Below are 20,194 nucleotides of genomic sequence, written 5' to 3' on the forward strand. Positions count from 1 at the left end.
TCCAGGTGGTCACATGTGTGCATGAGAGAGAGAGAGGCCACACCCCCTCATCTCCCCCTCCAGGTGGTCACAGGTGTGGATGAGAGCAAGAAGCTCCTACACAGCTCCTCATCTCCCCTCCCCCCTGCTTTGTCTTGTGAGGGCGCAGTTCTGCACTGAAAGAAGACAGAGAAGATGTATGTGAATGGATGACAAAGTGCACGGCTTGGGGATGTAGGGGGAGATTTATCAAAACCTGTGCAGAGGAAAACTTGCCCAGTTGCCCATAGCAACCAATCAGATCGCTTCTTTCATTTTTAGGAAGGCCTGTGAAAAATTAAACAAGGTTGCTATGGGCAACTGGACAACTTTCCCTCTGCACAGGTTTTGATGAATCTGACTGCAGGGGAATAAATCTCGGACTGGGGATGATTTCTGTGTGTGAAGGGGATGGGGGGACACTCCTGAATGATACATGCTGGGAGTTGTAGTCTCTGTTATGTGTGTGTGTGTGTATGCTAGTGTTTACAAACCAGTCTGCCTCCAGCTGTTGCAAAACTACAACTCCCAGCATGCCTGGACAGACTTTGGGCATGCTGGGAGTTGTAGTTTTGCAACAGCTGGAGGCACACTGGTTGGGAAACACTGTCCTAGCCTATTCAGCATACACATTATGTTACACCACTGTTTCCAAACCAGTGTGCCTCCAGTTGTTGTAAAACTACAACTACCAGCATTCCCTGACAGTCTTTGGGCATGCTGGGAGTTGTAGTCTTGCAACAGCTGGAGCCACACTGATTGGGAAACACTGGCCTAGCCTATTCAGTATATTACAAACAAAGTGCATTGTTTTCCAACCAGGGTGTCTTCAGCTGCATCAAAACTACAACTCCCAGCATGCCCGGACAGCTTTTGGCTGTCCAGGCATGCTGGTAGTAGTAGTTTTGCAACACCTGGAGGCACCCTGGTTGGGCAACATTGGTGTATGCCCTACAGAGGTGTGGTGAACTACAACCCCCAGGAGACTAAAGAGGCAGCATGCTGGTGTTATACCACAGACTGAAGACTCCTGAATGACACATGCTGGGTGTTGTAGTCCCTTTTGTGTGTGTATGCCAGTGTATCCCAACCAAGGCTGATTTATATTATAGTGCTGTGTATAAAGGGGCCGACCCGGGAAAATAGTAGGATGGGTAAAGGGTGGAACAAACAAAAAAAAAAAAAAAAACAGGAGCCGCCCCAAACCAGCAAGGCATTTGGCATGCTGGGATTTGTAGTTTTCAGCACAGCAAGGCACAGGAAGTAGAAGCAAACATAGGAAAACAAAGTGGGGGATAAAAAGACAACAAAGAATGGAAATAGTGTAGCCTAAACAACAAGAATAGAAATGAAACAAAACAAATAGGGTAAGTCAAAAACGGAAAAACACATTGACCACCGGAGTACCCCTTTAAATTGTATCTGTCTTTAACAAAAACTTTGTATATAATGTAGATAACACCATTATATGTATATTTGTAATATACATGGTTAATAAATGTATATATTTTTGTCCCTCTAGCTATTGCCTGTGTGTCTCTGTAAGGAGTCCAAATACAGGAAGTGTGGGTGGACAAGCGGGGCTCTGTACACTGAGGACAAGCAGGGCTCTGTGCAGTGAGGACAAGCAGGGCTCTGTGCAGTGAGGACAAGCAGGGCTCTGTGCAGTGAGGACAAGCAGGGCTCTGTGCAGTGAGGACAAGCAGGGCTCTGTGCAGTGAGGACAAGCAGGGCTCTGTGCAGTGAGGACAAGCAGGGCTCTGTGCAGTGAGGACAAGCAGGGCTCTGTGCAGTGAGGACAAGCAGGGCTCTGTGCAGTGAGGACAAGCAGGGCTCTGTGCAGTGAGGACAAGCAGGGCTCTGTGCAGTGAGGACAAGCAGGGCTCTGTGCAGTGAGGACAAGCAGGGCTCTGTGCAGTGAGGACAAGCAGGGCTCTGTGCAGTGAGGACAAGCAGGGCTCTGTGCAGTGAGGACAAGCAGGGCTCTGTGCAGTGAGGACAAGCAGGGCTCTGTGCAGTGAGGACAAGCAGGGCTCTGTGCAGTGAGGAAAAGCAGGGCTCTGTGCAGTGAGGAAAAGCAGGGCTCTGTGCAGTGAGGACAAGCAGGGCTCTGTGCAGTGAGGACAAGCAGGGCTCTGTGCAGTGAGGACAAGCAGGGCTCTGTGCAGTGAGGACAAGCAGGGCTCTGTGCAGTGAGGACAAGCAGGGCTCTGTGCAGTGAGGACAAGCAGGGCTCTGTGCAGTGAGGACAAGCAGGGCTCTGTGCAGTGAGGACAAGCAGGGCTCTGTGCAGTGAGGACAAGCAGGGCTCTGTGCAGTGAGGACAAGCAGGGCTCTGTGCAGTGAGGACAAGCAGGGCTCTGTGCAGTGAGGACAAGCAGGGCTCTGTGCAGTGAGGGACAAGCAGGGCTCTGTGCAGTGAGGGACAAGCAGGGCTCTGTGCAGTGAGGGACAAGCAGGGCTCTGTGCAGTGAGGCCCTAGCAGGGCTCTGTGCAGTGAGGACAGGCAGGGCTCTGTGCAGTGAGGACAAGCAGGGCTCTGTGCAGTGAGGACAAGCAGGGCTCTGTGCAGTGAGGACAAGCAGGGCTCTGTGCAGTGAGGACAAGCAGGGCTCTGTGCAGTGAGGACAAGCAGGGCTCTGTGCAGTGAGGACAAGCAGGGCTCTGTGCAGTGAGGACAAGCAGGGCTCTGTGCAGTGAGGACAAGCAGGGCTCTGTGCAGTGAGGACAAGCAGGGCTCTGTGCAGTGAGGACAAGCAGGGCTCTGTGCAGTGAGGACAAGCAGGGCTCTGTGCAGTGAGGGACAAGCAGGGCTCTGTGCAGTGAGGGACAAGCAGGGCTCTGTGCAGTGAGGGACAAGCAGGGCTCTGTGCAGTGAGGGACAAGCAGGGCTCTGTGCAGTGAGGCCCTAGCAGGGCTCTGTGCAGTGAGGACAGGCAGGGCTCTGTGCAGTGAGGACAGGCAGGGCTCTGTGCAGTGAGGACAGGCAGGGCTCTGTGCAGTGAGGACAGGCAGGGCTCTGTGCAGTGAGGACAGGCAGGGCTCTGTGCAGTGAGGACAATCAGGGCTCTGTGCAGTGAGGACAATCAGGGCTCTGTGCAGTGAGGGCAGGCAGGGCTCTGTGCAGTGAGGGCAGGCAGGGCTCTGTGCAGTGAGGGCAGGCAGGGCTCTGTGCAGTGAGGGCAGGCAGGGCTCTGTGCAGTGAGGGCAGGCAGGGCTCTGTGCAGTGAGGGCAGGCAGGGCTCTGTGCAGTGAGGGCAGGCAGGGCTCTGTGCAGTGAGGGCAGGCAGGGCTCTGTGCAGTGAGGGCAGGCAGGGCTCTGTGCAGTGAGGGCAGGCAGGGCTCTGTGCAGTGAGGACAATCAGGGCTCTGTGCAGTGAGGACAATCAGGGCTCTGTGCAGTGAGGACAATCAGGGCTCTGTGCAGTGAGGACAATCAGGGCTCTGTGCAGTGAGGACAGGCAGGGCTCTGTGCAGTGAGGACAGGCAGGGCTCTGTGCAGTGAGGACAGGCAGGGCTCTGTGCAGTGAGGACAGGCAGGGCTCTGTGCAGTGAGGACAGGCAGGGCTCTGTGCAGTGAGGACAGGCAGGGCTCTGTGCAGTGAGGACAGGCAGGGCTCTGTGCAGTGAGGACAGGCAGGGCTCTGTGCAGTGAGGACAGGCAGGGCTCTGTGCAGTGAGGACAGGCAGGGCTCTGTGCAGTGAGGGCAGGCAGGGCTCTGTGCAGTGAGGGCAGGAAGGGCTCTGCAGTGAGGGCAGGCAGGGCACTGCAGTGAGGGCAGGCAGGGCTCTGTGCAGTGAGGGCAGGCAGGGCTCTGTGCAGTGAGGGCAGGCAGGGCTCTGTGCAGTGAGGGCAGGCAGGGCTCTGTGCAGTGAGGGCAGGCAGGGCTCTGTGCAGTGAGGGCAGGCAGGGCTCTGTGCAGTGAGGGCAGGCAGGGCTCTGTGCAGTGAGGGCAGGCAGGGCTCTGTGCAGTGAGGACAATCAGGGCTCTGTGCAGTGAGGACAATCAGGGCTCTGTGCAGTGAGGACAGGCAGGGCTCTGTGCAGTGAGGACAGGCAGGGCTCTGTGCAGTGAGGACAGGCAGGGCTCTGTGCAGTGAGGACAGGCAGGGCTCTGTGCAGTGAGGACAGGCAGGGCTCTGTGCAGTGAGGGCAGGCAGGGCTCTGTGCAGTGAGGGCAGGCAGGGCTCTGCAGTGAGGGCAGGCAGGGCTCTGTGCAGTGAGGGCAGGCAGGGCTCTGTGCAGTGAGGGCAGGCAGGGCTCTGTGCAGTGAGGGCAGGCAGGGCTCTGTGCAGTGAGGGCAGGCAGGGCTCTGTGCAGTGAGGGCAGGCAGGGCTCTGTGCAGTGAGGGCAGGCAGGGCTCTGTGCAGTGAGGGCAGGCAGGGCTCTGTGCAGTGAGGGCAGGCAGGGCTCTGTGCAGTGAGGACAATCAGGGCTCTGTGCAGTGAGGACAATCAGGGCTCTGTGCAGTGAGGACAGGCAGGGCTCTGTGCAGTGAGGACAGGCAGGGCTCTGTGCAGTGAGGACAGGCAGGGCTCTGTGCAGTGAGGACAGGCAGGGCTCTGTGCAGTGAGGACAGGCAGGGCTCTGTGCAGTGAGGGCAGGCAGGGCTCTGTGCAGTGAGGGCAGGCAGGGCTCTGCAGTGAGGGCAGGCAGGGCACTGTGCAGTGAGGGCAGGCAGGGCTCTGTGCAGTGAGGGCAGGCAGGGCTCTGTGCAGTGAGGGCAGGCAGGGCTCTGTGCAGTGAGGGCAGGCAGGGCTCTGTGCAGTGAGGGCAGGCAGGGCTCTGTGCAGTGAGGGCAGGCAGGGCTCTGTGCAGTGAGGGCAGGCAGGGCTCTGTGCAGTGAGGGCAGGCAGGGCTCTGTGCAGTGAGGGCAGGCAGGGCTCTGTGCAGTGAGGGCAGGCAGGGCTCTGTGCAGTGAGGGCAGGCAGGGCTCTGTGCAGTGAGGGCAGGCAGGGCTCTGTGCAGTGAGGGCAGGCAGGGCTCTGTGCAGTGAGGGCAGGCAGGGCTCTGTGCAGTGAGGGCAGGCAGGGCTCTGTGCAGTGAGGGCAGGCAGGGCTCTGTGCAGTGAGGACAATCAGGGCTCTGTGCAGTGAGGACAATCAGGGCTCTGTGCAGTGAGGACAGGCAGGGCTCTGTGCAGTGAGGACAGGCAGGGCTCTGTGCAGTGAGGGCAGGCAGGGCTCTGTGCAGTGAGGGCAGGCAGGGCTCTGTGCAGTGAGGGCAGGCAGGGCTCTGTGCAGTGAGGACAATCAGGGCTCTGTGCAGTGAGGACAGGCAGGGCTCTGTGCAGTGAGGACAGGCAGGGCTCTGTGCAGTGAGGACAGGCAGGGCTCTGTGCAGTGAGGACAGGCAGGGCTCTGTGCAGTGAGGACAGGCAGGGCTCTGTGCAGTGAGGACAGGCAGGGCTCTGTGCAGTGAGGACAGGCAGGGCTCTGTGCAGTGAGGACAGGCAGGGCTCTGTGCAGTGAGGACAGGCAGGGCTCTGTGCAGTGAGGACAGGCAGGGCTCTGTGCAGTGAGGACAGGCAGGGCTCTGTGCAGTGAGGACAGGCAGGGCTCTGTGCAGTGAGGACAGGCAGGGCTCTGTGCAGTGAGGACAGGGCTCTGTGCAGTGAGGCTCTGTGACATGCTCCTGGCTCACACAGCAGGATTATTGACAAGCCAGGAGCCTGCACAGATCCCTGCTTGTCCTGCCCTCTCTTCCTGTGTTTTGACTCCTCACAGAGACACACAGGCAATAGCTGCAGGGACAGCATTTTTTTCACCCAAAATGTTCAATTTTTTTATCAATGTATATTACAAATATACATATAATAGTATTATCTACATTATATCAAAAGTTTTTGTAAATGACAGGTACACTTTAAATCAAGAAACGTTTATTATAGGGTTTATATACTGTCAGTGAACAGACCATAAAATGGACGAGGTGTCCATCTAATGGTAAATGACAAACTGAAAAAATACAGTCTTAGGGTGCGTTCACATGTGCATATTTTTGCTACAGATTTGCTGCTGCAGATTTTGCTGCCCATTGACTTTAATGGCAGTTAAATGTGCTGAAGCAAATCTGACACAGATCTGCAGCCCTTAGGGCTCGTTCACACGGGCAGATTACCTGCTACCGTTTAAGTCAACTGATTTTGCTACCGTTGACTTCAATAGGTCCAAAAGAAAATCTGCAAATCTTCCTCTATTGCGGATTTTCTGCTGACCAATTGAAGTCAATGGTAGCAAAATCTGCTGCAGATTTTCCACAGCAAATACACTGCGGAAATTCTGCACGTAATCCGCCCGTGTGAGCGAGCCCTTAGGGTGCTTTCACATGTGCGTATTTGAAGTCAATGGGCAGAAAAATATGCAACATATCTGCAGCAAAAATACGTTTGTGTGAACGTACCCTAAGGGTCCATTCACACGGGCGGATTACCTGCAGAATTTCCACAGCGTATTTGCTGCAAAAAATACGTAACTGATTTTGCTACCATTGACTTCAATAGATCCGAAGGAAAATCTGCACAGCTGCCTCTAAGGCTGGGTTCACATCACGTTTTTACCAATACGGGACTACAGTTTTAGGTGCGGTGGGAATACCACATGCGGTGGAAAAATGAGCTGACCGGAGTCTCAATGATAGAACAAGTAGCAGAAAATAAGCAGCAAGAAATAAAGAGCAGCAGATCAGCTGCGCAAAATCCGCACAATAATCCGCTAAGGGTATGTTCAGATAGGGGGATCCACAGTGTATTTTTCTCTGCGGATCCACCGACGCTGGACCTCTATAGGGTGCCTCAGATGTGCCTGCTTGGAGTGGCAATACGCCGCTACGAGCATACACTGCAATGCGCGAGTTGCCGTGCGCATGCGCAGTATACTCGCACACATTGCGGCTGCTCTCTGCCTAGCTCAGGGAGAGCGGCCGCGATGTGTGCGAGTACACCATGCATGCACGGCGACTCGCACATCGCAGCAGTGTGTCTGCTCTTAGCGGCGTGTGTCTGCTCATAGCGGCGTATTGCCGCTCCGAGCAGGCACATCTGAGGCCCCAACTAGGGGTCCATCGTCGGCGGATCCACAGCGTATTTTACCGCCCGCCTAAACGCACCCTAAGGATACATTTGCGCATACGTATTGTGCTGCAGATTTGACTTCAATGGGTAGCAAAATCTGCTACAGCAAATCTGCAGCACAACATATGCACTTGGGAACATATCTTTACTGAGCAAATGAAAAATCCCATTGACCCTATGAGACCCTTTTGTTTTAGGGATACCCCACGTATCTTACCATGGAGATAGATATGGGTGGTGTATCCTAATGATTTGCTCCAGTCCTACAGCAAACAAACCTCAAGGATTCATTGAGTCCCAGTGACTGTTGAATTGTAAGGACCTGTTGATAGAATGGAAAGCTATGGCAGTTCACATAAGGGATATGCTGTATTAAAAGGGCGTGTGTCTGGTGCATTATGTGACTGGCACAATGTTCTCGTTAACTCTGGTTGGCCATCTCTGTGTTGTTGTTCTTCCAGTGCTAGGCTTTATACTGATACTTTATGGATACATCTGGTGCTTTCCTTCTCAGGACTTACGATTTTGGCTTTGATAGGGAGACACAGCTACATGTTGCATATAAACCTGCCATCTCCAACGGTGTATATGACTCTTTACATGGAATATTTCAGCTCTATATCATGCTCAAAGCTACAGACATGGGCAGATAACTAATAGGGAGATAAAAAAAAATGATTTATGTCTCTTAAAGGGAACCTGTCATCAGATTTTACCATATTTAATGGGTAACAATGTATTATTTAAGGGGTACTCCACTGGCCAGCGTTCGGAACATTTAGTTCAGAACGCTGTGTGTGTGTGCTGCGGGGGTCAGCCACGCCCCCTCCCATAGACTTGAATTGAGGGGGCATGACCTGATGTCATGAGGGGGCGTGGTCAACCCCCACAGCGCACACACAGCGTTCGGAACTAAATGTTCCAAACGCTGGCCAGTGGAGTACCCTTTTAAGGGTAAAATAATTTTTTCACATTTGCTCAGGTCCTGCAGCCGGTCCTTTCGCATGAAGAAGGTGAAAGGGGATAACGTGTCTGATGGCGGTCCAGCCGCTGGCGAACTCCATTCTGTGCCGGATGACTGCCGTCGCCCCCCTCCGCTCATGTCTATGGTAGGAGGGGTGACGGCTATGTACTAGCCATTACGCCCCCTCTCCTAGACATGAATAGAGGGGGTGTGGGGTCCGGCCCTGAGATTGTGGGGGTCCCAGCGGCTGGACCCCTCTTTGGATAGGGGATGACATGTCTAGGAAACAGGATTTATATGGTATATAGACAGACAAATAGATAGACATATGTTAACTAAGATTCACTATTTGTGGTTTCATACGCATGCTCTAGCTTTATATTCTTCACCTTTAAAATCTGATTTCCTTTTTCGCGTGCAGAATTGATGGTATGATGAAGGTGCAAACACTGAAATCCAGGCTTATCAAATTCAATGAAGTTGTAAATGCTCTTAAGGAAGGAAAGCCAGAGATGAGCAAACAGGTGAAGGACCTGGAGTCATCCATTGACGCTCTTCTCTTTAAGATAAAGGTGAGTTTGACAGCAATAGTGGATCTGTTCTCTTCTCCCAACACTTCACATTCTGCATGCTAAAAATGTCATTATGCAAAATAGACTTGCATGAGGAAGGAAAGAAATGAGTATTTTTCACACTTCCTGCCTCAGATTCTTTGGCAGGCTACTTGCAGTCTGTAATTGTGCAAAAAGATGTAAATTTCAATGATGCTGGTAAAAAGCCTCATCACAGATAATATGCCTACTGTGCTTGGAATCATTCTTGTTGGTGTGGGTGCCTCGCAAAATTTGACGCGCTGTCACTTTGATTCCATTGCAGAAAATAGTCTTTGGTTAATCACAGCTTCTATGAGTTTATTTTGTACTAGGAAATGATATTCTTAGTGTTAGTGGTCTCCCAGTGCACCTTCAATTTTACAGACTTCTGCTCCAATGCATTTTTTTAAGAACTGAGGGAAAAGGTAAATTTGCTTTAGATGTTTAACTGTTTCATAGTAAAGAAGTTTTACGTAGTCTGGCCATTTTTTAATAAATGCCAGTATGAGCCATTTGGTCTCCTGTGTCTTACCATTGCTTGCTGTAGTAGATCTTGACACCCTGTCTATGTTAGTCTTGACTCCCCTGGTATTTGGCAAAGGTTGAACATTTCTAATCGAGGGTCCGTGATCCGGAAAGGTGTCTAACCCAGCCACAATTCAGCAGGCAGAATGCTCCACTACCGTATTGGATTTTTTTTTTACGTTTTCAACCTATAACAATTTAACATGTAACACTCCTGGGTTTGCTGTAAAAGATAAAAATCATAGATCATCATTACTGTCTGGTCCACGATGATAGATAATGAGATACAGGTTGGCAATAGTGGATAGCCATTTAGCCATTTGTGTTTTTTGTCACGAGATGAATGAGTAGACATGACTTCTTTTCTATACTCTTGGAGTGGGGTAATGCATTGCTAAGATACATCTAGTGTGCCAGATGAGGATTTATGGAATGGAAGACACAGTCATCCCTTACACAGCTGCAAGTGAAGCTGCTGGCAGATCTCTAGAACAGCTGTGCTTGTTTTCTACTTTTCATTGAAGCAACGTTACACCAAAACTGATTGCATACATGCAATTTGACATAATGCAGGATTCTAATTGCTAACGAGCCTAATCCCATTTATAAGCCTTCATCAGTGGAGAAGGAAGTAGATCGAAGTCCGCTTCCCCCTCCACCTGCACTGCTCCCATTGTCGTCTCGTCTTTTGTAATAAAAAGAAAGGTTTCTTCCTCTCATCTGCAAACTGGATTGAGGTTTTATTGCACATGTTAAAGAGGCCTTCCCAAAAAAATGTAAAACTGGCCATACTATACTGGTCATCACTGAAATGGAGACAATCAGCTGTCATTTTGTCATAATTAGAAATTAGCGAACTTACAGTAAATTCAATTCGTCACAAACTTCTCGGCTCGGCAGTTGATGACTTTTCCTGCATAAATTAGTTCAGCTTTCAGGTGCTCCGGTGGGCTGGAAAAGGTGGATACAGTCCTAGGAGACTCTTTCCTAGGAATGTATCCACCTTTTCCAGCCCACCGGAGCACCTGAAGGCTGAACTAATTTACGCAGGATAAGTCATCAACTGCCGAGCCGAGAAGTTTGTGACGAATCGAATTTACTGTAAGTTCGCTCATCTCTAGTCATAATGTTAAAGGGGTACTCCGGCACTTAGACATCTTATTCCCTATTCCGGCGACCACGGGGCAGGCGGCGTGTGACGCCACGCCTCTGCCCCCGTGTGACGTCACGTTCCGCCCCTCAATGCAAGCCTATGGGAAGGGGTGTGTACGCCCCCTCCCATAGGCTTGCATTGTGGGGCGGAGCGTGACGTCACAAGGGGGCAGAGGCGTGGCGTCACATGCCGCCTGCCCCATGGTCGCCGGTAATCAGACCCGGAGCGAACATGCTCCGGGGACTGATTTTAACTGGGGTGCTGCGTGCAAGATCACGGGGGTCCCCAGCGGCGGGACCCCCGCGATCAGGCATCTTATCCCCTATCCTTTGGATAGCGGATAAGATGTCGAAGCGCCGAAGTACCCCATTAAGTGAAATACCACATGTACTATCAAATGCAGAAACTAAAAAAATATTTTTTTAATCCAGGCTGGCTCCTGGTATTATTTTAATGACTCAGAAATTCCACTTTTTTTTTTACCCATCATAATATAAATAATTTTCTTCAAATGGAATACTAAATTTGGAAGAGTAAACAGATAATGGTTGTAGTGGCCCACCACCAACCATTATCTGCTGGGGTTAATGAAGAGGTGGGGTTTCGTGTTCCCAATGACATAACTCTTTTCGGAGGGCTTGTTCTTCATAGTTTTCATAATGATGAGAGATACAGATTGAATCTGAAATCTGACTTGAAACAAAGGATGCAAGTATGGTGGCTGGTTAAAAGACAGCAGAACTGGACTTCACCTTTGACAGTTGCCTTTTCTGGCTCCTATCAGTGGCGCCAAGTACTCAGATACCCCCAGTAGGGTCAACTTGTGTAACAATGAGATAGTCACAAGAACAAATATATCAAAGCACTGCAAGCAGTTAAAAAATAAGAATATGAACTTACCAAAAGATGACCAAATCCAAATGGATGATGGAGATTGCAGTCAAGAATGAACCAGTTGAGTAATCCCAGACTACAAAAATGGAAACCAACTAACTTTCCCTAGATCTATCTCTAAATACTGCTCTCAACACTGATACCACTGACCCCCACTGTATGTGAAAATATTCTTGATAAGAGTACTGCAAAACTAACCCGAAAACAACAAAAAAACGGGGGCCTCAAGGACCCAGAGACGACCAAAAAAATAATATAAATAAATAAACAATGCTGATCAGTACCGAATTAAAGATCAGATGCCAAAAGAACAATCTAGGTAATAAAACAGCAACTACAGATGCTGAAACAATGGCAATATTAAAGAGGACCTAGAACCAACTGGACTGACTAGGAATAAAGCTAGGCTAGAACAAAATACTAGAGTTATACTGTGATTTGCCCATAGAAATCAACTACAGCTTAAAATGTATATAGTAGTAAGCTCTTTTAACATGAAAGCTAAGCTGTGCTTGGTTACTCTAGACAAATCACTCTAGTTTTTATGTCGGACAGATTGATAAACCTGGAACCCGGTTTAAATGCACAAAGCATGCACTGTAATCCGCACCAATCTGCAAAAGCCAAGGAGAGTTTGGCTTACCAGAAACACCTACTGTAAACTAACTGAGCAGCATGATCACCTGAACCACACTAATCGATCAGCCACCGGGCAGTTAACAAGAAACTGCCCCAAACTAAATGTTTTACACAAGTAGTCGAAACAGCAGGGCAATTCCTGCTGCTGGTAACAAAGAAGAATATAAAGAGAAAAAGAGCAGAATTAAATTTTTATGTTTTGCATATTTTTTACATTTAGGCTACCTTCACAAGACATAAAGCTTTAAAAGCTTCCCTGTTCAGCAGACTGTAGTTAGTAGCTCACATTTTGAAACAAATTCATTTGGCTGGCCCGCTGGCTGGCTTGTCATTTTGGCTGATCTTGAAGGTGGTCCCTTAGCAGCGCAGGTGCACTTTGATCACATTAACAGCATCCAGCATGTGACACATAATAATGTAATCACTGAGCCATACAGAGCGGTACATGAGAACCATTCACATACTGATGTTTTATAATATGATTAAAGACAAAGCGATCCTCTCCTAGATAACATACACTAGGGAGGAGTTTGGTCACAATGCTGCTGTACTACATTACTACTTGGGAGTTTCAGTAAATACAGTTTAATTTCAAAGAGGCGAATGAAAAAAAAAAAATAATTCCAGATCTATTTGTTTTTGCATAAAGATTTAGAATTAAAAAAATTGAAATTTTTATCCCTGGATTACCCATTCAGCACTATTTCAGCACTATAGGCATCTTCTAAAAGGAGTGCAAGCTGGAGTTTCTACTGATATATGTAGCCTGCCTATGGGGAACTGGGCTGTAATCTGTTGATGAGTTATGGATGCTATGTATCTGCACTAGTTTTGGACTGCAGTCAAGTGAAAGTATATTGAAGGACTATTCCCATACTATAGTACCATGCTATGATATGCCATCATTTTATGATTGGTGGGAGTCTTCACTAATCCTGAAAATGAACAGCCCACAGTGCTGATTCAGCACTGCTATCCCTTAACCCCTTAACGACAATGGACGTAAATGTACGTCATGGTGACGTGCTACTTAGCGCACCATGATGTACGTTGACGCGCCGACATGATTGCGAGCACCGGAGCGGTGCTCGCATCATGCCCGACAGGTCCCGGCTGCTATCAGCAGCCAGGGACCCGCCGGTAATGGCGGACATCCACGATCGTGCGAATGTCCGACATTAACCCCTCCGATGCCGTGATCAATACAGATCACGGCATCTGTGGCAGTGCGGTACTTTGAATGGATGATCGGATCACCCGCAGCACTGCCACGGCGATCCGATCATCCAGCATGGCGGCCGGAGGTCCCCTCACCTTGCTCCGGCCGTCTCCCGGGGTCTTCTGCTCTGGTCTGAGATCAAGCAGACCAGAGCAGAAGATCACCGATAATACTGAGCAGTGCTGTGTCCTATACATAGCACTGCACAGTATTAGCAATCAACTGATTGCAATGAATAGTCCCCTATGGGGACATAAAAAGTGTAAAGAAAAAAAAAGTAAGAAAATGTAAAATAAAAAAGTTTAAAAATGTGGAAAATCCCCTCCCCCAATAAAAAGTAAAGCGTCCGCTTTCCCATTTTACCCCCATAAAGCGTAAAAAAAAATGAATACACATATTTGGTATCGCCGCGTGCGTAAAAGTCAGAACTATTAAAATATATTGTTAATTATTCCATACGGCGAACAGTGTAAACGTAAAAAAAAAAAAAAAAAAGGCCAAAATTGCTGCTTTTTTGTCACATTTTATTCCAAAAAAAATTAATAAGAAATTCATAAAAAGTAAAACCTAAGCAAAAGTGATACTGATAAAAACTACAGATCATGGCGCAAAAAATTAGCCCTCATATCGCCTCATATACGGAAAAATGAGAAAGTTATAGGTGGTCAAAATAGGGCAATTTCAAACATACTAATTTTGTTAAAATGGTTTGAGATTTTTTTTAAGCGGTACAATTATAGAAAAGCATATAACATGGGTATCATTTTAATCGTATTGACCCACAGAATAAAGAAAACATGTCATTTTTACCGGAAAGTGTACAGCGTGAAAACAAAACACTCCAAAATTTGCCGTACATTTTATGGTAAAATAAGTGATGTAATTACAAAGTACAATTGGTGACGCTAAAAACAAGCCCTCATATGGGTCTGTGGATGGAAATATAAGAGAGTTATGATTTTAAGAAGGCGAGGAGTTAAAAACAAAAATGCAAAAAGAAAATTGGTCTGGTCCTTAAAGGGGTACTCCGGTGAAAAACGTTTTTTTTTTAAATCAACTGGTGCCAGAAAGGTAAACAGATTTGTAAATTACTTCTATTAAAAAAACCTTAATCCTTCCTGTACTTATTAGCTGCTGAATACTACAGTGGAAATTCTTTTCCGTTCGAAACACAGAGCTGTCTGCTGACATCATGAGCACAGTGCTCTCTGCTGACATCTCTGTCCATTTTAGGAACTGTCCAGGGTAAAAGGAAATCCCCAAAGCAAACATATGCTGTTCTGGACAGTTCATAAAATGGACAGAGATGTCAGCAGAGAGCACTGTGCTCAGGATGTCAGCAGACAGCTCTGTGTTTCAAAAAGAAAATAATTTCCGCTGTAGTATTCAGCAGCAAATAAGTACAGGAAGGATTAAGGTTTTTTAATAGAAGTAATTTACAAATCTGTTTAACTTTCTGGCACCAGTTGATTTAAAAAAAAAAAAAAAAGTTTTTCACTGGAGTACCCCTTTAAGGCCAAAATGGGCCTGGTCCTTAAGGGGTTAAAGGAGACCTGTGGTCAACCCCAAAAAACAGAGATTTTACTGTCATGAAATAGCTTAGGGTGCCCTGATCACACAACTTTTTTTTTTTTTTACATGTTTTTGATATGTGCTTCAGATCTTGAAATATGATGGTTTATAGTTTGTCTAACAATTCAGGGAATCCGTCAGATAGGCGTGAACTTAATTAGCGAATATCATATGATGGGCGGGACAATACAGTTAAGGGGGTGAATGTATTACATTGCAGGGCGTAGATGCCTAATACTGTAAAATCCCGCCTATCAACTGACATATACTTTTATTTTAAGTTCACACCTGTCAGGCAAACTATAAATCCACATATCTCAGGAACAGAAGGGCATATGAAGAAACTGTAAAAGGTCAGGGCATCCTATGCTATTTAATGACATAAGATCTACATTTTTTTGAGTGTTGGCCCCAGGTACTCTTTGTCTTTCCCTATGCAGTGACTCCTGACCAACAACTGTGCAGAGGAGTTGTGGCATATCCTCATTAAAGGGGTAGTCCAGTGGTTAAAAACGTATCCCCTATACTAAGGATAGGGGATAAGTTTGAGATCGCGGGGGGTCCGACCGCTGGGGCCCCCTGCGATCTCTCTGTACGGGGGCCAGATAGCGGGTGTCGACCACCTCACGAAGCAGCAGCCGACACGCCCCCTCAATACATCTCTATCACAGAGTCGGAGATTGCCGAAGGCAGCGCTCCGGCTCTGCCATAGAGTTGTATTGAAGGGGCGTGTCGGCCGCCGCTTCGTGCGGAGGTCGACGCGCCCCCTTCCCGCGGGTTGTCGGGGTTCCGTACAGGAGATCGCGGGGGTCCGACCGACACGCCCCTTCACGCCTCCTTTAAAGAGAATGGGGCTAGCTTCAGTTCCCTGAACAGTTGGTAGCTGTCAGTTCAGCCCCTTTTATACCCATGATAACGTTAACATTTAATGAAGGTTTGTATAAAATAAAAAAAAACTTTTCTAGGTGCCCGGTTATCATGGATGGAGACCCTCCTTGGCATTCTTTCCAATTAGGGATACTAGAAAGCCAAGAGCAGCTTAAATGACTGGATCACTCCTCCATTACAGGGTCACCCATTTGTATGAAGGGACTGGTTATGTGACATCAGTTGACTTCCTCATGTTTGAGAAGCCAGACCCATCTGAGGGCAGTCCTGATGGGTCAACACCTACAATATAATGTTTTTTTTGAGCTACAAGGCTACAAAATTATATTAAAAAAACGTGATTCTTCAAACTATAGGCTTAGGTCCTGTATAATTGCCATGTACTGTACGTTTCTACAACATGGTTGTTATTAATATAAGAGTTCTCTGCAATGCGTCTTTCAGATACTCATGTCAGTTGTTTGTGTGGCCAAGATTTGTATTTTTAATTTGCTTTTGATTTTCATTTAGTTATGGAAAAATAAACCAATATTGAAGAAAGTAAATAATGGGATGTGTTTTTCTCGCACTATAATAAGCTGTCATTGCAGCTACTATAGATTTGTATGTGGCTGCAATATAACATTCTTGTCAGACGCTTCGATCTAGATTTTTGTTTTTTTTACTAGAACTAAAAAGTCTGCATACATTTATTTTCTGTATCACAATAATCCTTCACAATGTCATAAGTGTTGCAAAAAGTCAGTATTATCAACTGTAGTTAGTGAGGAGTTTTAAGTGTTTGTTTTTCCTTGATATATACTTTCCTTACTATACCTAAGGCTTGTGGCCTACTCACATTTTAGGAGGTCTCTGAGTTCACCCTTCTTACACACCATGTTTATTTAGTAGATTTATTTATAGTTTAATTTATTTACTGTCTGCAATAAGCTTGCTCTGATGTTTCGTACTTTGGGTAGTCTTTTCATTCGAATATATACAATCATCTGTGGAACAAAAACCACCTAGAATGAAGGACACTTGGGACTATAGCATTAAATAAGTTTCATCCCAGCTAGGGGCACAGGAGCCATATCTTAAAGGGGAAGTATCATGCCCAAAAACATATCACCTATCCACAGGGGGGACCCCCACAATCTCCTGTACAAGGCATGGCTCTCCCTGGGAACAGGGGTCGTCATGCTTTGTACGGGGGTCTACACGCCTGTTCCTGGAGAGAGCTGGGGCCCCGTACAGGAGATTGCAAGGGTCCCCAGCGGTCTGACCCCTTGCGATCTAAAACTTATATATATTCTGTGGATAGAGGATACATTTTTGGTTATTATAGATCTCCTTTATTGACTAGTCCCATGCTTGTGAATTACTATTTTACTGTAGGGGTATGTTCACATGTACAGGATCTGCTGCATATATATTTTTTGAAATGTTGTAGAAAATGCCTTTATAATACAGCGAGTGGCAATGGTGCTGCTGTGTTGGGCTAAAACATGCATGTCATGCTCAGGATCCATGGGTACCCAGAGATGAAAGTTCCTTTTAAAGGGGTACTCCGGTGAAAACCCTTTTCCTTTTAAATCAACTGGTGGCAGAAAGTTAAACATATTTGTAAATTACTTCTATTAAAAAATCTTAATCCTTCCAGTACTTATTAGATGCTGAATACTACAGAGGAAATTCCTTTCTTTTTGGAACACTGATGACATCACGAGCACAGTGCTCTCTGCTGACATCTCTGTCCATTTTAGCAACCATGCATAGCAGATGTATGCTAAGGGCAGCATGGTGGCTCAGTGGTTAGCACTGCTGCCTTGCAGTGCTGGGGACTTGGGTTCATATCCCACTAAGGACAACAATAAATAAAGCATTATTATTATTATAATAACGTCAGCAAAGAGCACTGTGCTCGTGATGTCATCAGAGAACATTCCAAAAAGAAAAGAATTTCCTCTGTAGTATTCAGCAGCTAATAAGTACAGGAAGGATTAAGATTTTTTAATAGAAGTAATTTACAAATATGTTTAACTTTCTGCCACCAGTTGATTTAAAAGAAAAAAGGTTTTCACCAGAGTACCCCTTTAAATATGAAGGGATGTGTATACCCCTTTAAATGCGTTTCAGTAATGAACTGAAGGAACAGCAATATCAATTGTGCCCACTGGTCAACTAAAATACCAATATAGTGTATGTCAAGTTGTATCCTACTTCTTGCCAGTCTAAATGTTCTGAAATTATTTTTTAGAACACAATAATGACCCGTGACCAGATTGAAAGAGAAAATGACGCTCTTGTGAAGAGCTCAGGCCGGCTCCTTGATGCCTTACAGAAGAAGAAGAAAGAAGAGGAAGAAGCTGAACGCTTGCGTCGTATTCAGGAAGAGATGGAGCGGGAGAGGAAAAGACGTGAGGCAGAAGATGAACTACGAAGAAAAGAGGAAAATGACAGGAGACTGTGAGTCATAGCGTTAAGCAGGCTAACAGTGACTTCTATAGTATACTTTACCTGCACTGCTCATACTCTTTACTCCATCCTATGTTTTTTTGTGAATGTAGAAAAGCTGAGATTGAGGCAAAAAGAAAACAAGATGAAGAAGACCGGAAAAAGAGGGAAGAGGAAGAAAGGAGAATCCAGGTTTGTAGGAAATCATTAATTATAATTAAAAAGTTAATAAAAAATATTACTGTCCCATCCATTACTCTTGGCTGTTCTTGAGTGGCTATGTGGTCTTGATTTTTCATTGGTATGCTTCATTTAACTATAAAACATTCTCTTCTCATTTCAGTCTTTATTGGTCCTTTAGTTATTGCTTCCGCCTCTTATCCCTATAAATAACATGCTGAATGGAGACGTAGTCCCATTCCGCATTGAGCTGTACATGCAGCCTGAATTTAGCACTGATTTTCAGATGTTCTTCATGTATATTCTGAATGCAGGCCACTCTTTATTCAATATCTTTTCTTTTTCCTTACCTTCTAACATCACTTCTCATGTTTTGCCTGCATTGATAGTGTGGGCTAACACTCTATCACATTTCAGATTCTGTTTAACAGTATCTGTGTCTAAGAAATAACAAGTATTCACTCCATGTGAATGTGCTCCGACTACACTGGTAAGAGAAAAAAAGAAGGAAGGACGAAATTATTCTATCCAGTTTTTTTTTCTATAATTCTAAAATTACCATCCATTTGGTCTATTTAAATCTATCGGTTTTTAAACACATCTCTCTTTTTTAACAAAGCATGAACCATTTTTAATTGGTCCTTTGTTTAATTCACACATGGATCATGGCAATAAAGCTTTTGCATAATCATTTGTTGTGCAAAATTCATAAATTATTCATTGGTCTTTTACTGATAGTATCATGTCATATCATATCATCATGCCATGATGTAACTTATAGATCTTGAGTCGTGATGTTGGTCTCACACCATTCCCCATTATGTCCTCAACAGTCCTGTCATATTCTCTTACTGTGTGCACTATGTTTCTGTCATTAGATATCCTATCCCACCTACCCACTCCACATACTGCTCTACCTCACCCAAACCCAGTTACAAGACGGTATCTTTGGTGTTCTTTAGGTATTGGGATAAAGCACCCATTTACCCTCCTAGATCTAGTAGCCAAATCGGATCTGTTCACATGGTCCATACTCTCTCAATAAAATACTGTCTCAAAAAAACGGTCTCCAAACCATCTAAAAAAAAAATCCACACTTTATTCTGCCCCCCTCATGCTTCATACGTACATCAAAATTACAGCACAAGCCGTTTCCAAGCTTTCTCGTCGTTCATCTCCTTCACCTTTCTTGCTGTCCTTGTGTTCTCTCATTCATTATTTCATCATCTACTGTAACTAAATTGCAGATGTCAAAGGCACTGAAGCTGACTGAATCTAGACCCTTGAGTCATCAGAACTCAGCCCTGACTTATTACTCCCCAGTTCCAGCATATGTCTTTAATCCTCTGCTGGAAGGAGACAATTGTTTCGTAGCACTTTTTCTTATCCTTTAGGCAAAGATCATTATAAACCTTCTGCTGTTTCTGTCTCATCTCTCTTCACTGTTTGGCCTTTGTCACCTACTGTCATTACGAACTTCATCTATCACCTGATCCTGTACAAATCGGTAACTTATCAGCATTTTCTTAGTCTTTAGCTGAATATAGACATGATATAACTGTTGGTTGAACTCCTGTTCAGTCGACAGCTGTATTTTCTCTGCTCACTCCCACAATAAAATCCATATATACATTCAGACTTCTTGAATGCCACTTCTGCTACTATTATTTTTTACATTTCTGTGTGAATAGCATATTTCTTCCAATAGATTATGACCAAGACATTATTAGAAATAGTGTTTACTCTTTGAATAACAGACACCATGGCTATACTGGTAGATTATCTTTAAGGTGTACTCAGTTAGAAGGGAATATTTAAAGGGGTATTCCGCCCCTAGACATTTTATCCCCAATCCAAAGGATAGGGATAAGATGTCTGATTGCGGGGGTCCTGCTGCTGGGGACCCCCGTGATCTCCGTGCTGCACCTGGCATTCGTTTAGCGTGTTGGGATCAGCGCCAGAGGCTCATGACTTCACGGCCACGTCCCGCTCGTGACGTCATAGCCATGGCCATGAAATCACGAGTAGGGCATAACCGCG

General features: G+C 46.2%; 1 protein-coding gene across 2 annotated transcripts in view; it reads left to right on the forward strand.

Annotated features, from left to right (window-relative positions):
• Nucleotides 1-20,194, forward strand: part of MYO6 (myosin VI) — a 261,541-nt gene that overhangs the window by 205,478 nt on the left and 35,869 nt on the right. For both annotated transcript variants that reach the window (XM_056565911.1, XM_056565913.1), the window contains exons 25-27: nucleotides 8,477-8,627; nucleotides 17,778-17,986; nucleotides 18,088-18,166. In XM_056565911.1, coding sequence (XP_056421886.1) covers nucleotides 8,477-8,627; nucleotides 17,778-17,986; nucleotides 18,088-18,166 — 439 coding nt within the window. The remainder of the gene's footprint in view (nucleotides 1-8,476; nucleotides 8,628-17,777; nucleotides 17,987-18,087; nucleotides 18,167-20,194) is intronic.

Source organism: Hyla sarda, chromosome 3, assembly GCF_029499605.1.
Source record: "Hyla sarda isolate aHylSar1 chromosome 3, aHylSar1.hap1, whole genome shotgun sequence".
Classification (NCBI taxonomy): Eukaryota; Metazoa; Chordata; class Amphibia; order Anura; family Hylidae; genus Hyla; species Hyla sarda.